At 32.2% G+C, this 20296-nt stretch overlaps 1 protein-coding gene, 1 long non-coding RNA gene and 1 other non-coding gene across 3 annotated transcripts; 2 read left to right on the top strand and 1 right to left on the bottom strand.

The window, feature by feature from the left end:
• Positions 1-2932: 2932 nt before the first annotated feature.
• LOC111983091 (uncharacterized) lies at positions 2933-8399 on the bottom strand. Its single transcript, XR_002879838.2, has 3 exons — positions 8340-8399; positions 6906-6976; positions 2933-5685 (listed from the first exon to the last, which is right to left on the bottom strand). It is a non-coding gene; the product is annotated as an uncharacterized LOC111983091 (long non-coding RNA).
• Positions 4353-4425, top strand: TRNAF-GAA (transfer RNA phenylalanine (anticodon GAA)). The gene has a single exon. It is a non-coding gene; the product is annotated as a tRNA-Phe (tRNA).
• An 8688-nt stretch (positions 8400-17087) lies between the features above and the next one.
• Positions 17088-18682, top strand: LOC111995957 (glycine-rich protein 2-like). Its single transcript, XM_065767939.1, is given in 4 exon segments — positions 17088-17326; positions 17329-17522; positions 17525-17700; positions 18189-18682. Coding segments are annotated over 4 exon segments (612 nt in total). The 5' UTR covers positions 17088-17259; the 3' UTR covers positions 18364-18682.
• Positions 18683-20296: the final 1614 nt, after the last annotated feature.

Below are 20296 nucleotides of genomic sequence, written 5' to 3'. Positions count from 1 at the left end.
TCTTCTTCCACAATTACACTAATTCAGACTAGAAGCACACGCTAATTTAAGTCAGCAAGAGCTACACTCTCAACTACACTCTCAGTAACTAAAATATAATTCCCATAGACAATAAAATGTCCAAATACATCACAAATCCCAATCTAAGACTCCTAACCCAAAAGTTGCAAGAAGTGGCAAAAGATCTTGATTGGAATGTACCTATCTTTTCCTAAAACAATCAAGAGAGCACATCAACGCATGTGTGGAAATAAAGACAGATAAATAATATGAATCACGATGCTATAACATACATTGTAATTAATATAAGCATGAAGTATGTGAGACATACAACAAATAGTTTGATATTAACTTGTTGAACACAGCTAAGAAAATATAAACCATATGCAATGGGTACAAACATCCCAAAGTACATAAACCTACAAAAGTTATTGAAATAGCATATATGCAACAATAATTCAAACTAACTCTCCCCTTGAGTTAGATACATCAAAAACTTCTTTTCTTTCCCTTCAAAACAATTTCATCTCCCCTAAATAAAAAAAAATTTAAAACCTGTTAAAAATTAACTTTTAAACATGATTCCCAAATTTCTCTAATTCTCTCTCACTTTTTGTCACGTATTGATAAAGACAGCCTAATTAGAGGATAGATAGAAAACATTCACAAAAGAGGTCAAGAGAAAATGGACAATCAAGGAAATATAAAAGAAATAAGCTCTTTAGAAAATAGAGGCAACTCCTATGAAAAGCATAGTTTTAAAAACAGCTTCCCCTCCCCACAATTAAAATATAGGAATGATAAAAAAAAAAAAAAAATGGGAAAAACAGTTTTGGGAAAAAATTTAGGAGGTGGGAGAAAAAATAAAGAATACAAACTAAAATTTTAAATAAGTAAGGGTTCACATGAATACAAATATTCTCTCTTTCAATATATGCAAACTTGACATTATGTGATCCATGAACAAATGCATGCAAAAGCTTCTAGGGATGATCAATTTAAACTATACAATATAGATCTCAAATCCCAATGATATAAAAATTTAGCATGCAAGGTGGTTTCATGTGTCAAGGTGTTTTGTGAACTCAAATCAACCTCAAGAGTAGAGAAAAAGTTATGAACAAAAACATAATCAAAATTCCAAGGTTTTCAAGTCAATCAAAGATTTTTGAACTTGAATCAAAAGTGATTTTATTTTCATTTGCACTTTTTTTTTTATTAACTCAATCTCTCCAAAAATATATATATATATATATATATTTCCAATTTTCAGCAGTTCATGCATCAAGAAAAATAGCATATACTAAAATTTTATTTTCATTTGCACTTTTTTTTTTATTAACTCAATCTCTCCAAAAATATATATATATATATATATATTTCCAATTTTCAGCAGTTCATGCATCAAGAAAAATAGCATATACTAAAATGTACAGAACTTAAAAATTAATAATCAATTTTTAGATCAAGTTGAGTATTCAATTTAGCAAAATGTATGCGCGCTATGTGTGAAAACAGTCAGTGAGCAATTGTTAAAAAGAAACTATGAGAGGCATGACTAGGAAAAATACAATAAAGGAGAGAGGTGAGAAAGAACTGATGTGGCCAACTTCTTACTGGTTTTCATCCTCTTATTGGTTTTCATCTAGGCTCACTATTAATATCACTTCTTCCTTTGCCAATAATCACTTACTATATCAGCAGTTTGTAAAATAATTTGTATCTTTAGCATTATTCTTTCCTATTTTGTTCACTTGAATTTTATAAGAGCAATTGATTGTTAGGCTCACAAACAATTAATTTATTGTTTTCAGTTTTTCCTATTTGATCATGGTAATTATAGCTCTCTTTTTTACCCACTACAACTGTACTATAGAACCAACCGGTTACCATACAAGAAGTTTATTGGCATATATTAGTTGCTTTTTTTTCTTTTTTTCTTTTTTCATTTAGAAACCTCCATGAATACACAAATTGGTAGGTTAATGGTGAACATATAAGGGTTAGTTTTTTTTATGTACATTTATTATTGAAACATGGCAAATATATTAAATACATTGACACATATCAAATGTGTTATGTGATGGACAAATTGCTACTTGTCATGTGGCACTATTTGTGCACATCATTCTAAATAGATAGAAGATTGCATCACTTGTTATCATTGTGTGCATCTATCAATTATGAGATCCAACTTTTATATATAAAATTACTTGTTATTCCCAAATGAAATGAATAAGACCCATTTAAGTTGTATTTATTTCTTTCTAAAAAAAAAAGGGTTGTATTTATTTCCTCTTTTGTTCTCTTGAATTTTATAAGAGCAATGAATTGTCAGGCTCATAAACAAATACTTTATTGTTTTCTGGTTTTTCCTATTTGATCATGGTAATTATAGCTCCCTTTTTTTCCCCCTACAATTGTACTATAGAACCCCGGTTGCCATACAAGAAGTTTATTGGCACACATTACGGTTTTTTTTTTTTTTTTTTTTTTATTTAAGGGTGAGTTTTTTATGTCCATTTATTATTGACACATGGCAAATATATTAAATACATTGACACATGTCAAATATGTTATGTGATGGACAAACTGCTACTTGCCATGTGATACTATTTGTGCACATCATTCTAAATACATAGAAGATTGCAACTTTTATAAATTGAACCGGTACTAAATATTCCTCCTCTTCCTCCGCACCCAGATCCAGATTTAGAACCATGTTCTCCTCAACCATCTCATAACCAAGAACCAGTCTTCTTCCACAATCACACTAATTCAGACTAGAAGCACAAACTAATTTAAGTGGGCAAGAGCTATACTCAGTAACTGAAGCTCCATTCCATATATGTATAATAATTGAATTGAACCAGGAAAGTAAAAATGGCCGCAAACAAGTTAGTAGTGGACATGGACAGAACAAAAAATAAAGTGACAGGTAAAGATCATCCCTGGATTTAAAAAATGAAGATAGCATTACCATTAATTGATAAAGAAACAAGGCACAAACCCCACCACCCCCCCAAAAAAAAAAAAAGAACAGAAAAGAAAAATACTACTACTGTGCAAAATTGACCAACAACTAATAGGAATATGCCGTGTTAACATGAGAAAATCTAACTTGAGTTGTTCAGATCCCCTAAATCCTCACCAGCAAGAAGATTCGGCATCACTAAAATAATAATCACTGTCACGATCAAGGTCTTTGACACAGCCACAGGTTGAAACATTTTGGGTAGAAGTAGAACAGCTAGCAACGGAAGAAGATGCACACCCAGAGGAATAAGACTCATCAGGTATGTACTTGTCACCCATCACTGGTTGTGATGGTGAAGTGTGATCGCTACTGCCTTGAATATGAGAATCAGAAAATAAATTGCATTCAGAGCGAGAAGGCTTATAATTCTCAATCTCATTATCCCATAGCCATGTTCTCCTTGAGCGCGGTAATGTTAATATATACACCAGCAGCCTTCTTCTTCTTTCCTCTTCCTCCACTGCCTCCTCCTCCTCCTCCTCCTTCCGGGGTTTTTTGAGCGGAGAACAATGTGTATGAGATGGTAACTTTGATCTCTTTGCCCCCCTTCTTCTTTTTCCAGCATAGGTTATATAACTCCCACAATTCTCCTCTTGGCATTGGTAGCCATCCTCCTCTTCTTCGTCCTCATCCACATCGTCATCAACGGCCTTTTCACAAACACATAGCAAGCAAGTCAGCCACTCACGGACGACCTTTCTCCTGCACAACCTGAGAAGAAATTTATTGATTTGCACGTCCTTCACTGCAAAAAAACCACCAAACTCGTCCCCAAGTAGCCGAACCAAGAAGCAATCGTCGTCCTCGTTTTTGGGTGTTGCAATGATGATTGCTGATTTCCAAGAAAAACCGTACAACACCTCAACAATAGAACCGGGCACCAAATGTTCCTCCTCTTCCTCCACACCCACACCCAGATCCAGATTTAGATCCATGTCCTCCTTAAACATCTCAATGCTCACAAACCAGTTTTCTTCTACAATTACACTAATTCAGACCAGAAGCACAAACAAATTTAAGTCGGCTAAATCTACAATCTTTGTACCATATATATATATATATATATATAATGTTTCCCAATTTGCCGAATCTGTTTAGGATTGATTGGGAAAAAAATAGTTTCCCAAATCTGTTAATTAGGATTAGCACCGCCGTTTTGAATTTTTGAACCAACGGCTAGTTTCTTTTGATACCGTGTTTATAATATCCTACGCCAGGGGTCGAACCCGGGAATATCGAGGGAACCATTAGGTGGGTTCCACGCGTTCCACTAAGCTTACCCATCCTCACTAAACTCTAAAATAAAGGAACGTGGGCGGGGATAGCTCAGTTGGGAGAGCGTCAGACTGAAGATCTGAAGGTCGCGTGTTCGATCCACGCTCACCGCAATTTTTTTTTTATTAAAAAAAAAGAACTCTAAAAAGGAAACCCCCCAATATTTTTTAATCTAATTTATAAGGATTTTTCTAATATATAAAAAAATAAAAAGATATGCGTATAATGTTAGGAAAATAAGATGGCACACTTAACTTAAAATCAACTCTTTCTTACTAAAAAAAAAAAAACTCTTTCTACAAAAAAAAAAAATCTCTTAAAAAAAATCTCTTAAAAAAAATCTTAAAATCAGCTTTCATATCATTTGCTGATTCTTTAAAAAAAAAATCTTTGTTAGAAAAGGTTAGAAATATATATTATTAATAGCACATTAGATAAAATGCTATAAATTTTTTTTAAAAAAAATAGCACATTAGAAAGTATGGCCTGTATAAATCCAACAGCCCAAATCTTCCAACCAAGTACAAGCATCAGAAATACAAAGTACAAACCACATGCTTTAGCCAACAACACAGCAACATACAACTCGGCTGCAATAGAATTCAAATCCCAATGGACTAGAATACAAGAAATTATAATTAATAGCATATTCATTGTGGATTTATGTATTTCTCATGACTGAATGTGAAATTTCAAAATTATAATTTATTTTCACTAATTTATGTTTTATACTTAAAGCATTAATGGTACTTTAAAAAATAAAATTTAAAAGCTAGTAACTATTATTAAGATGAAAATGAAGTCACTACATCATCATGAGCAAGAGCATGCTCTAAGAAACATGGATTTTTCTCTATTTAAGTTATAAAATCTGAAATGCCATATGCATGTTTAACTAATAAATGTGCAACTTTGTTCCCTTGCCTTCCTACTTGTGAAAATTTAACCTTGCCAAAATGGTGGAGTAGATGTCAGGTCATAAACTCGATACCTGGATTTGTGACCATGACTGACATGTTAATATCAAGCTTAAACATGATATTAACAAGAACCAACTAAATTTTTTACAAAAGCTTCCTTCTTTTTTATCATTCTTGTTTCTTTACTTCTTGATATAACTTTCCACTTGATATTGAGAGCACCTACATTGTACTTCAAGGGATAACATGATCCTCCAGTTACTCCAATTTTAAATTTCACATAATATATCTCTTAATACTTTAAGTTACACAACTTTCATTAAATCCTAAGATACACAATACTACAAATCTAAACATCAAATTACTAATTTGGGATCTATACATTTAAAACTAAAACCATCTCCTTTCAAAACTCGACTAAGGCTCCCTCTGCTCTAGAATGAAACCTGCTAACTAAAAGAGTAAAAAGGGTGAGCTACACATCTTAGTAAGGGTAAGTTACACAAGAATTTAATAAGAATGCATGTAAATCATTTCATTTCATTTTATAAATATTCAGATAGGAGAACATCTTTTCATGCATAGTATTTTATATTATTCATAATAATAACTTATATGCTTTTCATAGAAAAATAATTGTTCTCATTTTTCTTGTCAGAATAATATTACCAAAACCTTTTAGACTGAATTTCTTTCATTTCTTACAAAGTCACCAAATATAATATTGATTGTTTAAAATCATATATATATATATATATTCTTATTACAAAATAATCATTTTGATTTAAATCAAATAATTGGTAACTTTGTCTTAAATTAGAAACATCTTAAAGAATAACAAAACTTTTCTTCATAAACTTCCTCTTATAAAATATTATAACTTTCATAGTTACAAAACTTAACATTTTAATATTAACGTAAACTTGTACTTTTATCAGAAACTTTATCTTTAAAGAATAGCAAAAACTTCAGAAACATTTATCTTTAAAGAATAGCTTTCATTTTCATCAAAAACTTCTTCTTTTCATGAGATCTTTTTAACTTTTCACAATGCATTTAAACAAAATCATTCTCTCATGATTAATAAAATAATATAGCTGTTCATAAATAACATATTGGTTAGTCCATAAGTCTGTACATAATTGGGAGGCTTTTAGCAACACTATGCTAGGTATCCAGCGTTCCCTACAATGCCAGGGATTCCCGAGATCATATCATAATACATATCTTCAACCATGGAGGTCGATTGGCATTCTCCACAAATTGGTCGTTCCCAACAAAGGCAGGTACAGCAGAGTCCTCACCACTTTTAATGGCCAATTAGATAACATTTTCCATGAAAAACTAGTAATTTAACCCCTACTGGCCGAGTTCAGATCACCAGAGGACATAACTCGAAAACATTTTATACTAATACATCATACTGAAATTCATAGTTTGCATAATATTTCATAATAATAGCATTTCCATTATTTTCTTTAAATATCATGTTCGTGGAATTAATAATAGCATCAATATGTTTAAATTATATACATAAGGTTTCAAAAACTCACGAACATATTTTTGTTTGAAACATGATTATATGTCATATATTTAATCAGAAACCTTTTAATGCATAATACACTTTAAAATAACCTCATGACTTACCAATGTCTATATAACTTATCTCTTACCTGAAAGCAGAGGAAGCAGAGGAACTAAGAGCCCAAAGTCGAAGGAGCTTAGACTTGGGGGTTGGAAACACCTAAACCAAATATCAAAGATTATTACTATTAATTTTACCTTAGAATAAACTTACACATTTGTCTCGAAACGTATCTCTTAAAATCAAGAAAATCTTAATCCCACTTTAACGAGGTTCCCCAAACATAAGATACATTCATCAAACAACATGATGTAACAAATTATAAAGAAATCATTATTTTAATGTTCATATTTAGATCATGTCAAATAGCTTTAAAATCAATTCATAATGCACTTGAGATTGGAAGCAATGGTGCACGCATAAACTTACACAAGGCAACATATAGCATGAACAAAACAATTTCATAAAAACAACAGTTGAATGGTTTAGATCCCTTCCTTTGAGTACTAAACCTTGAGCCAAGTTATACAAATTTATATATAATCCAGACATACCAAATGATGAGCATATTAATTTATAGCTCAAAACATTCATCCTAACTTTAGAATTAAATCCTCAAAGTTAGGTATGTCACTCACTGTTCACTGTTCATTCCAGCAACATATATTCTACTCATAAAATACAAATGGGCTACCAATTCACATCCAATTTTCATGCTAATTTATAGAGCCACTCCTATGGATGTCTAGTAGATTCCATATCATTTTCAGAACTAAATCATAAAATCATAATTTTCTAAAAATCATACAAGACAGCATCCTCAAATCTGTCCTAACAGAATTTCAATTAGCTTACTAATTGCACTATTATTTTTGTATTGATCCAATCGCTACGAGACCAAATCAATAACAACTACAAGTGTCTTAGATTTCATAAGAAATGTCCCTAGCATCCAAATTCACTGTATACAATTTAATACATAATTTATCATGCGTAAACATAGAATCTATCATAGTGACAGCTTTGCAATATTTTCTTGTAAATTCACAAACAATTATCAAACGATGGTATTTTCAAATGAAATTTAATACTCACATACTAGACATATTATATAATAATCTCCTACAAACGTTTTACCCATACCTGTCCTAGAAAAAAAATACAAGATTTATAATGACCAAATAGGTTAACCAATAAGTGCAACTCTTTACAAGTTCATGAGGTGTCTATTAACTAACTCTTAACAAGTTTCAATTACTGAATCAACTACACATTCAGCACCTCAATTAGCAATTCCGTAAGTTTATCTAGCTATTTTACTCATTTCAACACTTACTCATAACAGATTTTATCTTAGTCTATCATCTAGGAGCACATACAAGCATAAAAAAATGACTCAATTCATATTCAGCCAATCAACAATCTCTAGAATCCAGCAATCCCATATACAAATTCATATAACCTTCACTTAAATTTAAATAGACAATATATATATTAAAAAAAAATTAGATTTTCCCCTTACCCTAGGCACAGGTTCTTAGAGTGATAGAGCTAGAATCACTCTAGCTTTAAGTTGGGAACANATTTTTTTTTTTACTAATACATCTTAAATGGGGAGATGAATTCGAACATTAAACATCTTTAATTTTATTAAAAACACTAAGAATTGTCTGTTGAACTAAGTCATTAGTAAATCATCAATTTTACCTAGATACTCATTTTTCCGGAGAATTAATTGTAATTTTTTTTAAAAAAAAAGGGTTGGCTACATGGCAAAACCTTATGAAATAAAAACCTTATTCTCGGCCTTTATTATTACATCAAGAGAATCTGTAGCTAGTTAGCAATTTTGAATAGACCATAACCTAGGATCCAGGCTTCAGGGCTTGAATTTTAAGCCCAAGACCAACTGACAAGCTAAAGCCCATATTACAAGAATGCAAGCCGAGTGTGTGATTGCTTGGTACCTAGCCCAATAAATATGGATGGGCCATTGCTTATTTGAAAGTGCACTATCACCTAGCCCAAGAAATGAGGAACCGAAAAACCCATAATACAGGTCATTCAGACCCCAGAGAGAGAGAGAGAGAAAGGGAGCGCGTGAGCTTGTTCTATGCCCTTAATCGGCCAATGCTTTAGATGGAGATCCTTGGATTATTGCTCTTTTTTCTTTTTCTTTTTTTCTTTTTTATGATTGGAAATGGAAGCTCATAGGTGTGGTCACTGCCCTCGGCTCACATATCCCTACTCATGAATGTCGTGGACGCAATAATGAGATTGTCACTTCTCAAATCCACAACCTTAAACTCATAAAAAGATATGCCACAAGAGTTTCCTACCACTAAGCTAATTTTGTAGGTGGTTCTCTGGATTATTGATTAGAACAAGGGGTTTGGGGGATTTGAGCTCATTTTTTTCTATGGGAAGAACTAAGAATATTGAACCACAAGACTCTTCACAAACAGTGATTCTTATATTTTCCATATAGTTCAGTGGATTTTAAGGTTTAACAAAAAAGTATAAAATAAATTATTTGAAGTTTTAAAAGAAACAACATTATCATTTATAGCATTTTTTTTCCCTCTAAAAATCGTAATTTTGCATTCACGGTCTTAATCATGATAAATTTACAACTTTATAGTAGTAATTTAATTCTTTTTTAACAAAACAAAGAATAATTAAACCTCAACATATTGAGATTTTTTCGCTGCCCTCACCATTTCAAGCTAAATTCCGAGGGAAATGACATATCGATATTTAACAATTTCACTTTTTTTTTTGGTTGATGTGACCATTTCATTGGTAGACAGGATGCTAGAGTAGTGTCCAATATATTTTTCTCCTCTACTGACAAAAGAAAGATGTCATTGTTGGACCAGCGATGTCTTTGGTGAGTAGTTCCTTTCAAGTATCCTATCCTACAAAGGGTTATTGTTTACATCCTGTATTTATGAACTTAATAATGCTCTATATGTCCTCTTTTCCCAAATGGGAATTTATTAGTTTGGCACTAGCTTCTTGCGCATCTCATTCACTTCCCAACTATAGTATTTGACAGTTGGTTTCATTTATTTCACACGTTATAGGAGTTTTTTTTTTTTTTTTTTTAATCATTTTTCACATCATGTGTTAAGACTGTTAGTAACTAAGTACCACTATTATTCTAAAATCGGATTAAGCTAATCTTTTTTTCTCTTTTTTCTTTTTGGTGAAAATTAGGCCATCCATCAGTTTTTATTGGGAATATCACTCTCCTATCCTATGCGATCCTTTTCAATTTCCTCTTTTTAGAGCTATATAGCAGTCCCTTGGGGTGAATTTGATACCATGACGATGTTCACACATCTTTTTCGTGGCTAATTTTCTCAAATAATGGAAGCATTTGGGCACCTCATATGTCACATACACCGACACTACAAAAACCAATCATGGGTTAAAATGGAGTAAAAATTTGGTTTAGTATATTAAGTTTTTCAATTAAATTTAAATACATAACTATTTTGGCTTTAATTTTCCTCGGTCGCCTGCTTTATGATGGTTGTTCTTTATTATTAAATCAAGACATCAATTAGTTTCTTGTGTATGTGAGGATTAAACCTCAAGTCTCTTATTCAACGACAAGATCTACATCAAACCTATGACGTCTGCACCAAGATGATTGTTTTTTATTATCAGTCAAAGACATCGATTAATTTTTGGTTTAGATGGAGATTGAATCTCATATATATTATTTAACAAAAATAAATTTTATCAGTTTAGTTAACTAAAACACATTGCAACCATGTATTTGAATACTAGACTCTGAGCATGCGCATGTGTAGAAGTTCTTCTATTTTTCATATATGTAAAAATTAATAATGTTCATTCATCATAATTTGGAATTGCTACATTTTTCAATCACAAAATATGTAAAGGTGTGATGATATTTATACCCACCAAAAAAAATTATTTCATTCACAAATGCGTAAATCTCATCAAATTCCATATCTTAATAAAAGAAAGAGAAGAGAAAAACCCAAAACATAACTTGTAAGTGAGTAATTTGAGGGAGATTCCATTTTGTATTAAATAAAGATACAATTTTATAAAGAGATTTGGGAAAAAGACAAATAACTATAGATTAGAGTAAGGAAATTGGAAATTTTATTGAAAATAAAAAGGGACAAAAGAAACAAATAAGTCTCTCTTTTTTTAGGTAAAAACAAATAAGTCTTGATAAAGAAAAAAAGAAAACAGAAAAAGAAAAAGTAAAAACGTAGGGTGAGTAGGATACGAGAAAGATAGGAGCGTTGAGGATATGGAATAGTAGTGGTTTTTTTATAGTAGGAGTTTTTTTATTTTTCAAAAAAAAAAAAAAAAAAAAGAGATTTGGAAAAAAAAAAAAAAAGTGAGATTAGAGTAAGGATAAAGGGAAAAAGGAAAAAGAAAAGAAAAAAAGTAAAACATGGGGGTGAGTGGAATATGGGAGAGATGTGAGAGTTGAGTTTGAAAAACCAACTGGAAGAGTGATCCTATTTTGTAAAGAATTAGATATGTATTTTTACCGAAATGTCCTATTTAAATTTAAGGATGTAGAGGTATTTTTGAACCATAAAATTGAGGATCCCAAACAGGAGAAGCCCCTTAAATAGTAATATAGAAGTATAGAAGATAAAAATAAAAAAGTAGTTTTTGTTTTTTGTTTTAATGCTACAAGTAGGTTTCCATTATTTCATTTTTTACACAACCAATTCAATTCTTATTAGTATGTTTGGAAGTCTTGAAGGAGAAAAGAGTAGTGAATATAAAGAGATGATATTAAAACAATGGAGAATGGTTATCCCCTCCCCTTATTGGATGTTTTAAAACCTAAGAACATAGGAGGTCAATATATACGATATTTCTCACATTGGTTTGGATGTTTTAAATTTTAGAATGAGAATTAAATGAAATGATAAAACATCAAATAAATTGACATTCATATCCTTCTTTTCTTCAAATTAAAAAAAAAAACAATAAATAAATATCATACATGCAAAATCGATAGTCTAAAATTTTTAATATAAGCAAAATTCCTCCAATTCCAAATCACTCTCTCATGTTATAACTTGTAACTATTGTGGTGGGCCTTTTGTAATTTTGGGCTGGACTGCCTCCTGCTGCACTGGGCCCGAGTGTTGTGGATAGGAGAGTTGGAACTAGTCCAATTGTAACTCACCTTGGTCTGACTTGGGCACAAACCATACCCCGTTTGTTGAAATTTTAGTCACATGTCCATGGCAAGCGAAGTTGCCACAAAAGAATTATGGTGGATAAATGTAATAAAACAATGATAACAAAAGTACGTTACTGTTAGACAAAATAAGTAAGAGATTCTTAATTAAAAACAGGTAGAAAGAGCACATTATAGGTGAAATTGCAAAGACAAGAGAAGAAACAATAGCAATAAGTGGTAAAATGAAAGAAGTAAAAGATCAGTTTATCGTGTTCAATTGTGTTATGGGACTAAGGATAGGGAGGTAACCACTTCCTCAATGTGGATAACCTCACAAGATAATTCTGCTGTAGAAATTATCCACTTTGAGGGAATGAGCTTGAATGGCTTGTGTCTAAACAAGTTATTTATCCTCAACAGAGGGTAAACTTTTAGAGGGAGAGAAGGGATTGGCATATTAGTGCATGTCTGCCATTCTACACTCCTTATTTCTTTTCTTTCTCTTTTCTCTCTGTTTTTTGTTACTTTGATTCTTTCCCACTCCTTTCTTTCTTTCTCAATGCTTGCTCGTGTGGTGTTATGGTGATGGTAGTGTAGTGATTCTCCTCTAGAAGTTGCTATGGTTGTGGTTATGTTACTGTCCACAGCAAGGACCCTTTATATACTGTTTGTCGTGATTGTTTTTTACCATTTTAGCCTTTAACCACTTTTGTCTAGTTTAGGGTGTTCCTCCCGACCACCCACTAGTTTGTCAGTTGTCCAGCCGCCACCACTTACTTGTGCTGGCTGTGCCACTCCCTATTACCAGGCAAAAAATGCTATTTTGTTTGCTTACTTACCATGGCATTCTCTCTTACTATCCCTCATGACATGCACCTAGTGGTTCTAACTTATTCTACTTTCTTTTGGGTGATATGTTATTCCAGCAGGACATCATTCCCAAAAGAATATTAGCGGGAGCCCTAGAATAGGCCTTCCCTTCTCCCCACCACCAAACCATATACTCTCTTACCTCTGGCCCATGACCCACCATTCCTGTATTAGCAAGGTATAGGTTGGTAGTGCCTGGCCTTGCGCGTGCTCCACTTCCTATGTACATTGAAAGCTTGTCTGCTGCTTATGCATTTGCCATGGTCTAAAGGCTCATCTGTGCATTCTGCCGCTCATCCTTGACCTCTTATGGCGTAAATTGTTTTCTAATCTTTCATTTTTTATTGGCTTGCTCGTTTCAAGGGCTAGACCTTGCTTAATTGTGGGGTTTTCCCCTTTTAGCCCATTATTTGCTTCTTTCAAAGTCTTGTTGGCATTCCTGTCATACCACTCTGCCATTCCTGCCATAGTGTTATTTGACCTGTACTTGCTGGCCTCTTTAGGCTTGCTACCTATTCTTCTCTCAATGACTCAATGTGGTCATTGGATTTATACTCATGCTACTTTGGGCTTTCTTAACCCATTACATTACTCGTGGGCTCCTTTGTCTCATTTCTTTCTTCTTAAGCATCTTTGGCCCATTTGTTTCCTTAAGTATCCTTGGCCCATTTTCTAACTCTGCATTTCTATGAGTTTTTACTAACTCTTTTGGGCTTCCCTAGCCCAATTATCTTATTCTTCATCATTGGTTTTCATGAGCTTTCTACTAACCCTTTACTTTCTTGCTTTATTAACTTGGGCTTGCTGTGGCTCATTATCACTTTTTTATATCTCTTAATGCCCAGGTTTACAACTTCTTTCTCTAGGCTCTTTTAGGCCTATTTGTTTTCCTCAATACTCATTTATTTACTTTATTAATGGGAACAATTAGACATGTTGAATGTAGCTACACACAGGTTTTTATTTATTTGTTTTTGGGGAACAGGTGCACACAGATTGTGTCAACAGGAAAAGAAACGTATTAATCTTGTTTAAGTTTTTTTTCGCAATAAATTTGAATGATACAAAAATTGTTTTTTTTTTTTTTTTTAAGGAAAGAATTTTCAATATTTATTTTGCATATTTTTCGGTAAATTTTTTCTTTGGATCATGGTACAATGTTTTGGACTACATGGCAATGACCCCTGAAGCTTGAAAAACTTTTTTCAATTCGAGGGGTAATTGACATGACACATCGACAAAGTCCCATCACAAATATATTTTGACCTACAATTGACCCTTTGACCGGTCTCTCCCTATTTTTTTACTATAAAAAAAATGAAAAAATAAAAATCAAAAGCTCCTTCTACCATTAGCCAATGAGAAAAATTGGAGCATTTGTATTAGATCATGAAAACAATTCTATTTATTTTAACATGATAAATTTTTTTTTACATAGTTATTTTAAAAAATGCATACATTAAATTATTTATTTTATACAACATTTTATTAAAATAATATTATTTTTTATCAATTTTTTACTACTCTATCAAATAATATCACTCTATGTGGATATGAGCAAAGGAGTATTAAAAAAAAAATTGCATGTGAATACTACATGGTTGTACCTCACATCTTATTTTACACAAGTTTACATGGATCGATATTGGTTATTTTTAGTGTTGGATGTGCAAATTTAATCTCTTATGCTATTATTCATTGACTCATATGATACCCTTATAGACATAAAAAGTTGGACAAAATTTTTGGCAATTGTTGATATGACATATTTTTAGTGGTTAGTAAAAAAATTGATGTTAATAATAGACGCATATGAGAAACAGTGAAAGCTTACCAAGTCTACTGTTGTACATTTCAAAAAAAAAAAAAAAGAATCCACTATTGTAAAAAATTTTATTTTATGTAGCTTACTAGATTTATGTTGGCATTAATTTGTGCAAAAATGTATTTGTATTTAATATAATAACCTACTTTTCAAGTATATTTTACACAATCACTTTTTAAATACGCCTACCTAAGATTATTTACTTTGCATTACATTTTATTAAAGAATGAGAAGTGTTAAGTTCACAACAAATCATAAGTTATAAGTAATAGCAACATATTACTTAAAATTTGTTGTGAAAGTGTTAAGAAAATATTGTAGACATAACATTTTTATTTGAATATTATTTATTTATCAATTTTTTATCACTTTCTCGAATCATATTTTTCTCTTTTATCTTTATAAATTAAGATTAGTATTAAAAAAAAAGAAAAGAAATAGTAAGTAACAATATAAATCTACACTTAAATTGACAGATGTTTTTCGAGCGGTATAAAATTAACGCATTCCTTTTATATTAGACTTATATATCACCCATCAAGAAAGTGCTGGCAGCAAAACTCGAACTTACACCTTTCTATTTTTCTCTCTTTCTCTCCAATCATCTCTCTCTCTCTCTATTGGTCAATACACATTTCGATGCAGGGCAGTAAAGTAATTTGACAAAAGGCAATATTTTTTTTTTTAGAAGAAACAAAAGGCCATAGTTAATTAACATGTTAAACATGAATTGTTTTCTCCGTTCCCAAAAGTACCCCTGTAGCCTTTAGCTGTCATACATTGGGAAGGAAGGAAAGATATTTTTGGATACACAAAATATATACAGAAAAGTTTCCGTCCCACTGTCAATCCAACGGCCCATAACCATTCAGTACAAATCCCCAACCGTCAGATCTCATCGAGCAACCCACAACCCATCGCTTGGGATTCCCCAAACTTGGAAATCAAACCAAAATATACCTCCCTCAAATCATTCATAAAATAGTTACTATTAGTTTTTCTTTTAAATTAATTTTACTATTTACTCAAGTTTTTTTTTACTATTTTGTTTTTTGTTTTTAAATTGAATTTACTAAGTTGGCAATCATAAACAATTTTTTTTTTTTTTTTGCTAAAATGTAAAATTCACCATTTAAGTTTCTTCTGAATTCATTTTAGTCTTTTAATTTTGATTTCGTTCATTTCAATATTCTAAATTTCAGATTTATTTAATTAAGGCATTTTTGTTAAAAATTTTTGAAAAAATAATTTTGGAAATACTTTTCAATCATTAATTGAATTTTTTTAATTTAAAAAATTTGAAGAAAATTAAAAAAAAATTGAAAAATTAACCATAATATATAATAAAAGTTGATGAAAAAGCCATAATTTGAATAAATTTGAAAGTTAAAGAACTGAAATGAATGAAAGCAAAGTTAGAAAATTGAAATAAATTCAGAAGAAACTTAGAAAGTGAGTTTTGCATTTGAACTTAATTTTTTAATTTTTTTAATTTTTTTTTATCCTTGTACATGTTTCAAAAAAAAATTGTTATAGAGATGATAATTTTTTTTTTGTCATAATTTCCTTGTACATATTTGGTAAACAAGTTGTTCTAGACCTTAATTTTTTTTTGTCACAACTTTGATGTAACAAATTGTAAAAGCTACTTTCATATTATTATTATTATTATTATTTTTATTATTATTAATATTATTATCCTTATACATGTTTGGTAAACAAGTTGTTATAGACCATAACTTTTTTTGGTTACAACTCTGTTTTACATGTTTGGTAAACAAGCTGTTTTAGACCTAACTATTTTTGTCACAACTTTGATGTGGCAGATTGTGAATAGCTACTTTCATATAAATTTACAATTTTTTTTCCACCACTCACTCATAACCTGAAACATCAAAATTTTAGCAAAGTTGTAAAAAAAAAAAAATTATAGCCCTAGATTCTCTCGTCAAACCCAACTACAATCAATTCTATTGTGAGAAAAAAAAAAAGTAAAAAAAAATTTATATCTAATTTTATATAACTTTGTTTTAAAATTTTTTGAGAAAATAATTTTTTTTTAACTTAATTCAAACTAATGTCATTATAATATAAAAATAAAAATATTTGAAATTTAAAATTATTTATTAATAATATGCGGACAAAACTAATTAATCATTGATTTTTTTTTTTTTCTTACCGTTCATACTTCATAATAATGAAAAATGAATAACGAAGGTTCGATAGAGAGTAAGAGACCTAAAAAAAAAAAAAAAAAAAAAAAAAACCAATTTTGAAAAAAAGAAAAGAAACGGTTAATATAAAATCCAGCTGGTCCGTCAGATTATATCACATGCCCTACTTCCAAACACGTCTCTCTACACACCTTTGGATATATATACTCTCGCCCTACTCCCCATCACGCCAAAGACTCAGTCAAACTCACTCCCTCACATATAGAGAGAGAGAGAGAGAGAGAGAAAAAGGCGATTTGGGTTTGTTAGGGTTTTCTCTTCTTTTGTGAGAGAAAAACACACAGAGAGAGAAAAAGCAAGCAAAGAAAAGATCTAAGCAATGGGTGAGAGGCTGAGCGGAACGGTGAAGTGGTTCAATGACCAGAAGGGGTTCGGTTTCATAACCCCAACGACGGCGGCGAGGACCTCTTCGTCCACCAATCCTCCATCAGATCCGACGGTTTCCGCAGCCTCGGCGAGGGTGAGACCGTCGAGTACCAGATCGAGTCCGGAAACGACGGCCGCACCAAGGCCGTCGACGTCACCGGTCCCAACGAGGGTCCGGTCCAGGGCTCGCGCGGCGGAGGCGGCGGTGGAGGTGGAGAGGAGGCGGGAGAAGCTCTCGCGGTGGTGGGGGTTATGGAGGGGGTGGGAGATCTGGAGGCGGACGTGGCGGTGGCGGTGGAGGTTACGGAGGAGGTGGCTACGGCGGTGGTGGTTACGGAGGAGGCAGCTATGGCGGTGGTGGCGGTGGGTACGGAGGCGGTGGAGGTGGAGGAGGGAGTTGTTACAAGTNTAAATTAAATTTTTTTTTTATCAATCATAACACACCAACGCATATAAAAAAAATTAACTTTAATCCTATTTTACTATTCATTTTTTTTTTTTTTGGGTGTTAGTTATCATCACACTTTTTGCTATTTTGGTAATTATAAACTTCATTGCCAAACAAATATGGCCATGTAAAGATAGAGTAAAAACTTTTAACATTAAAAAAAGGAAAAGGGAAGAATGAAAGCGCATGCGGACAAAACTAATTAATCATTGATTTTTTTTTTTTTTTCTTACCGTTCATACTTCATAATAATGAAAAATGAATAACGAAGGTTCGATAGAGAGTAAGAGACCTAAAAAAAAAAAAAAAAAAAAAAAAAACCAATTTTGAAAAAAAGAAAAGAAACGGTTAATATAAAATCCAGCTGGTCCGTCAGATTATATCACATGCCCTACTTCCAAACACGTCTCTCTACACACCTTTGGATATATATACTCTGGTGGAGGAGGGAGTTGTTACAAGTGTGGCGAGAGCGGTCACTTTGCTAGGGATTGTTACCAGTCTGGAGGAGGAAACAGCGGCGGAGGCGGCGGCGGCGGTGGCGGTTGCTACAACTGCGGCGGAACTGGGCATTTCGCTAGGGAGTGTCCTAATAGCAGTAATCGTTGATTTCATTCAACTGTTTGGGGGTGGTTTTGAAAAAAAAAAAAAAGCAAAAAAAAAGCCGTGTCGTTTTGGGGTCTATGTTTGTCGTTTTAATGGGATTTTGTAATGTTCGTTTGCTTGGCTTTTGGATTAGGTCCATTTAGGATTTAAGAAGTATTTGGGTATTGCTGGTTAATTTTGGCTTTTTGAAATATGGATGCTTTCCTTAATGTTGTGTTTTTGATATTATCAGTGGTGGTATGGTTAGTGTGAGTTTAGAATGCTCATTTTCAAGTTTCTATACACACATTATATGAATACATGCCGGCTTTATTAGACTAAATTTGTGGGGGTTTTTTTTTTTCTTTTCTTCAATTCTTATTGTTGTTGAATGTTGAATCTACTATTTGATGTTTTGGTACAATTGGGTCATTCATGATGGCTTGCTTTTTGGGACAAAGCTAAGAAAAGTGTACTGGCTATGCCTGTACTTCTTTAGGTAAAGGGTTAGATTATTGGGCCAGAGAACACACTAAAGGCATCGAATTATTAGAGAGATGGGAACACTTTGCTTTGTGCTTGGTGCTCTTTTTGAAGATTGATGGGTTTTTATGTAGCTTAGCAGTATATAATAATGATGATAGGAATTTTGGTACATGAAAAAAAAAAATTGTTATGTTCGTTTATAATTGTAGTTGAATATGTTCTGGCCCTTTTGAAGATTGATGGGTTTGTGTTGTTTAAGCAAAGTAAGTAATAATAATGGGAATTAGGTATATGAGAAAAATTGTAATGTTCGTTTATAATTGAAATTGAATATGTTCTAGTTGATTTTCAACGCAGAAAGAGCATAGTTGTTAACGAATATTAGTATGTCTAATGGTGTTCGTTTTCCTTTAGAGTAAAATAGTATTTTGTTTGATTTGAGGTCAATATGAGGTTCCTAGAAAAAAAATTACTTAATGGGTAGTAAGAAAATGTGAAAAAAGGGGGTCCCCTCGTTAGGAATATGAATATCTAGGGATACCATTTTTATTTTTTACGACGATAAAGGTGACATCAGTGGTGAGTCATGATGTACCAGAAATTATGTCTTTTTCACCAAATTGTGAAAACATGTTGTGAACTTGTGAAGAAAGCATTGCCTTTTATATTTAGATTTCTTTCCATTCATGTTTGAAATACACAAATATCAGAATAATGTGTATTTTTGTGCGGTACATGTAATATTATAATATTATTCATTGTTGTAATGTGAAATGGGTTGGATGAGCCCATGTAGGAGACCATCTTCTTGATTCATCATATTAAAAAAAAGAGGAATAATTTTTAATCTAGTATGGTGTCTAATGATTTTTAAAAATTATCAATTCTTAATTAAGGCAATGAAATTTTAAATAATATGGTTTTATTTATTTATTTAAGATTTGTGAAAAGTTAAATCTTGATTTTGAAATTGATTCCTGCCACTATTCAGTCCATTTATCTTTCATAAATATCATTTATAGTGCAAAATGATCTCTAGAAACGAAGAGACCTTGTTGAAGGGTTTAGTAATCATAGTTTAGTATTGGTTGCAAAACTCAATCATTGCGCCACGCTATACTGCCTTATATCTTGCGACTAATCCTATTATCATATAACCTCTTCTGTCGTCACCGTTAGACTTATTAGTTCGGATTGTAACTCCCTATAGGGGTCCACTAAGTGCATGAGTCGCGTGGGGCGCTACACATCACTAATTCTTATAATTAAAAAAAATAAAAATTATGTCATCCTCAAAGCTGGAGGCTAGAGGAGCATTGTTGCTACCTTTGTTAGGGAATGGCAATGAGACTGGACGGGTCGAAGGAGAGGGTATTCGTTTTCGTTTTGCATGATTTTATCTTGTCCTATCTACCTTATTTTGCATGACGAGGAAAATTATTTTACCCAATGCCCGCCGGAGCCCCACCCT

Source organism: Quercus suber, unplaced genomic scaffold (assembly GCF_002906115.3).
Source record: "Quercus suber isolate HL8 unplaced genomic scaffold, Cork oak 2.0 scaffold_867, whole genome shotgun sequence".
Taxonomy (NCBI): Eukaryota; Viridiplantae; Streptophyta; class Magnoliopsida; order Fagales; family Fagaceae; genus Quercus; species Quercus suber.
This window is presented reverse-complemented; position numbering and strand designations above follow the sequence as displayed.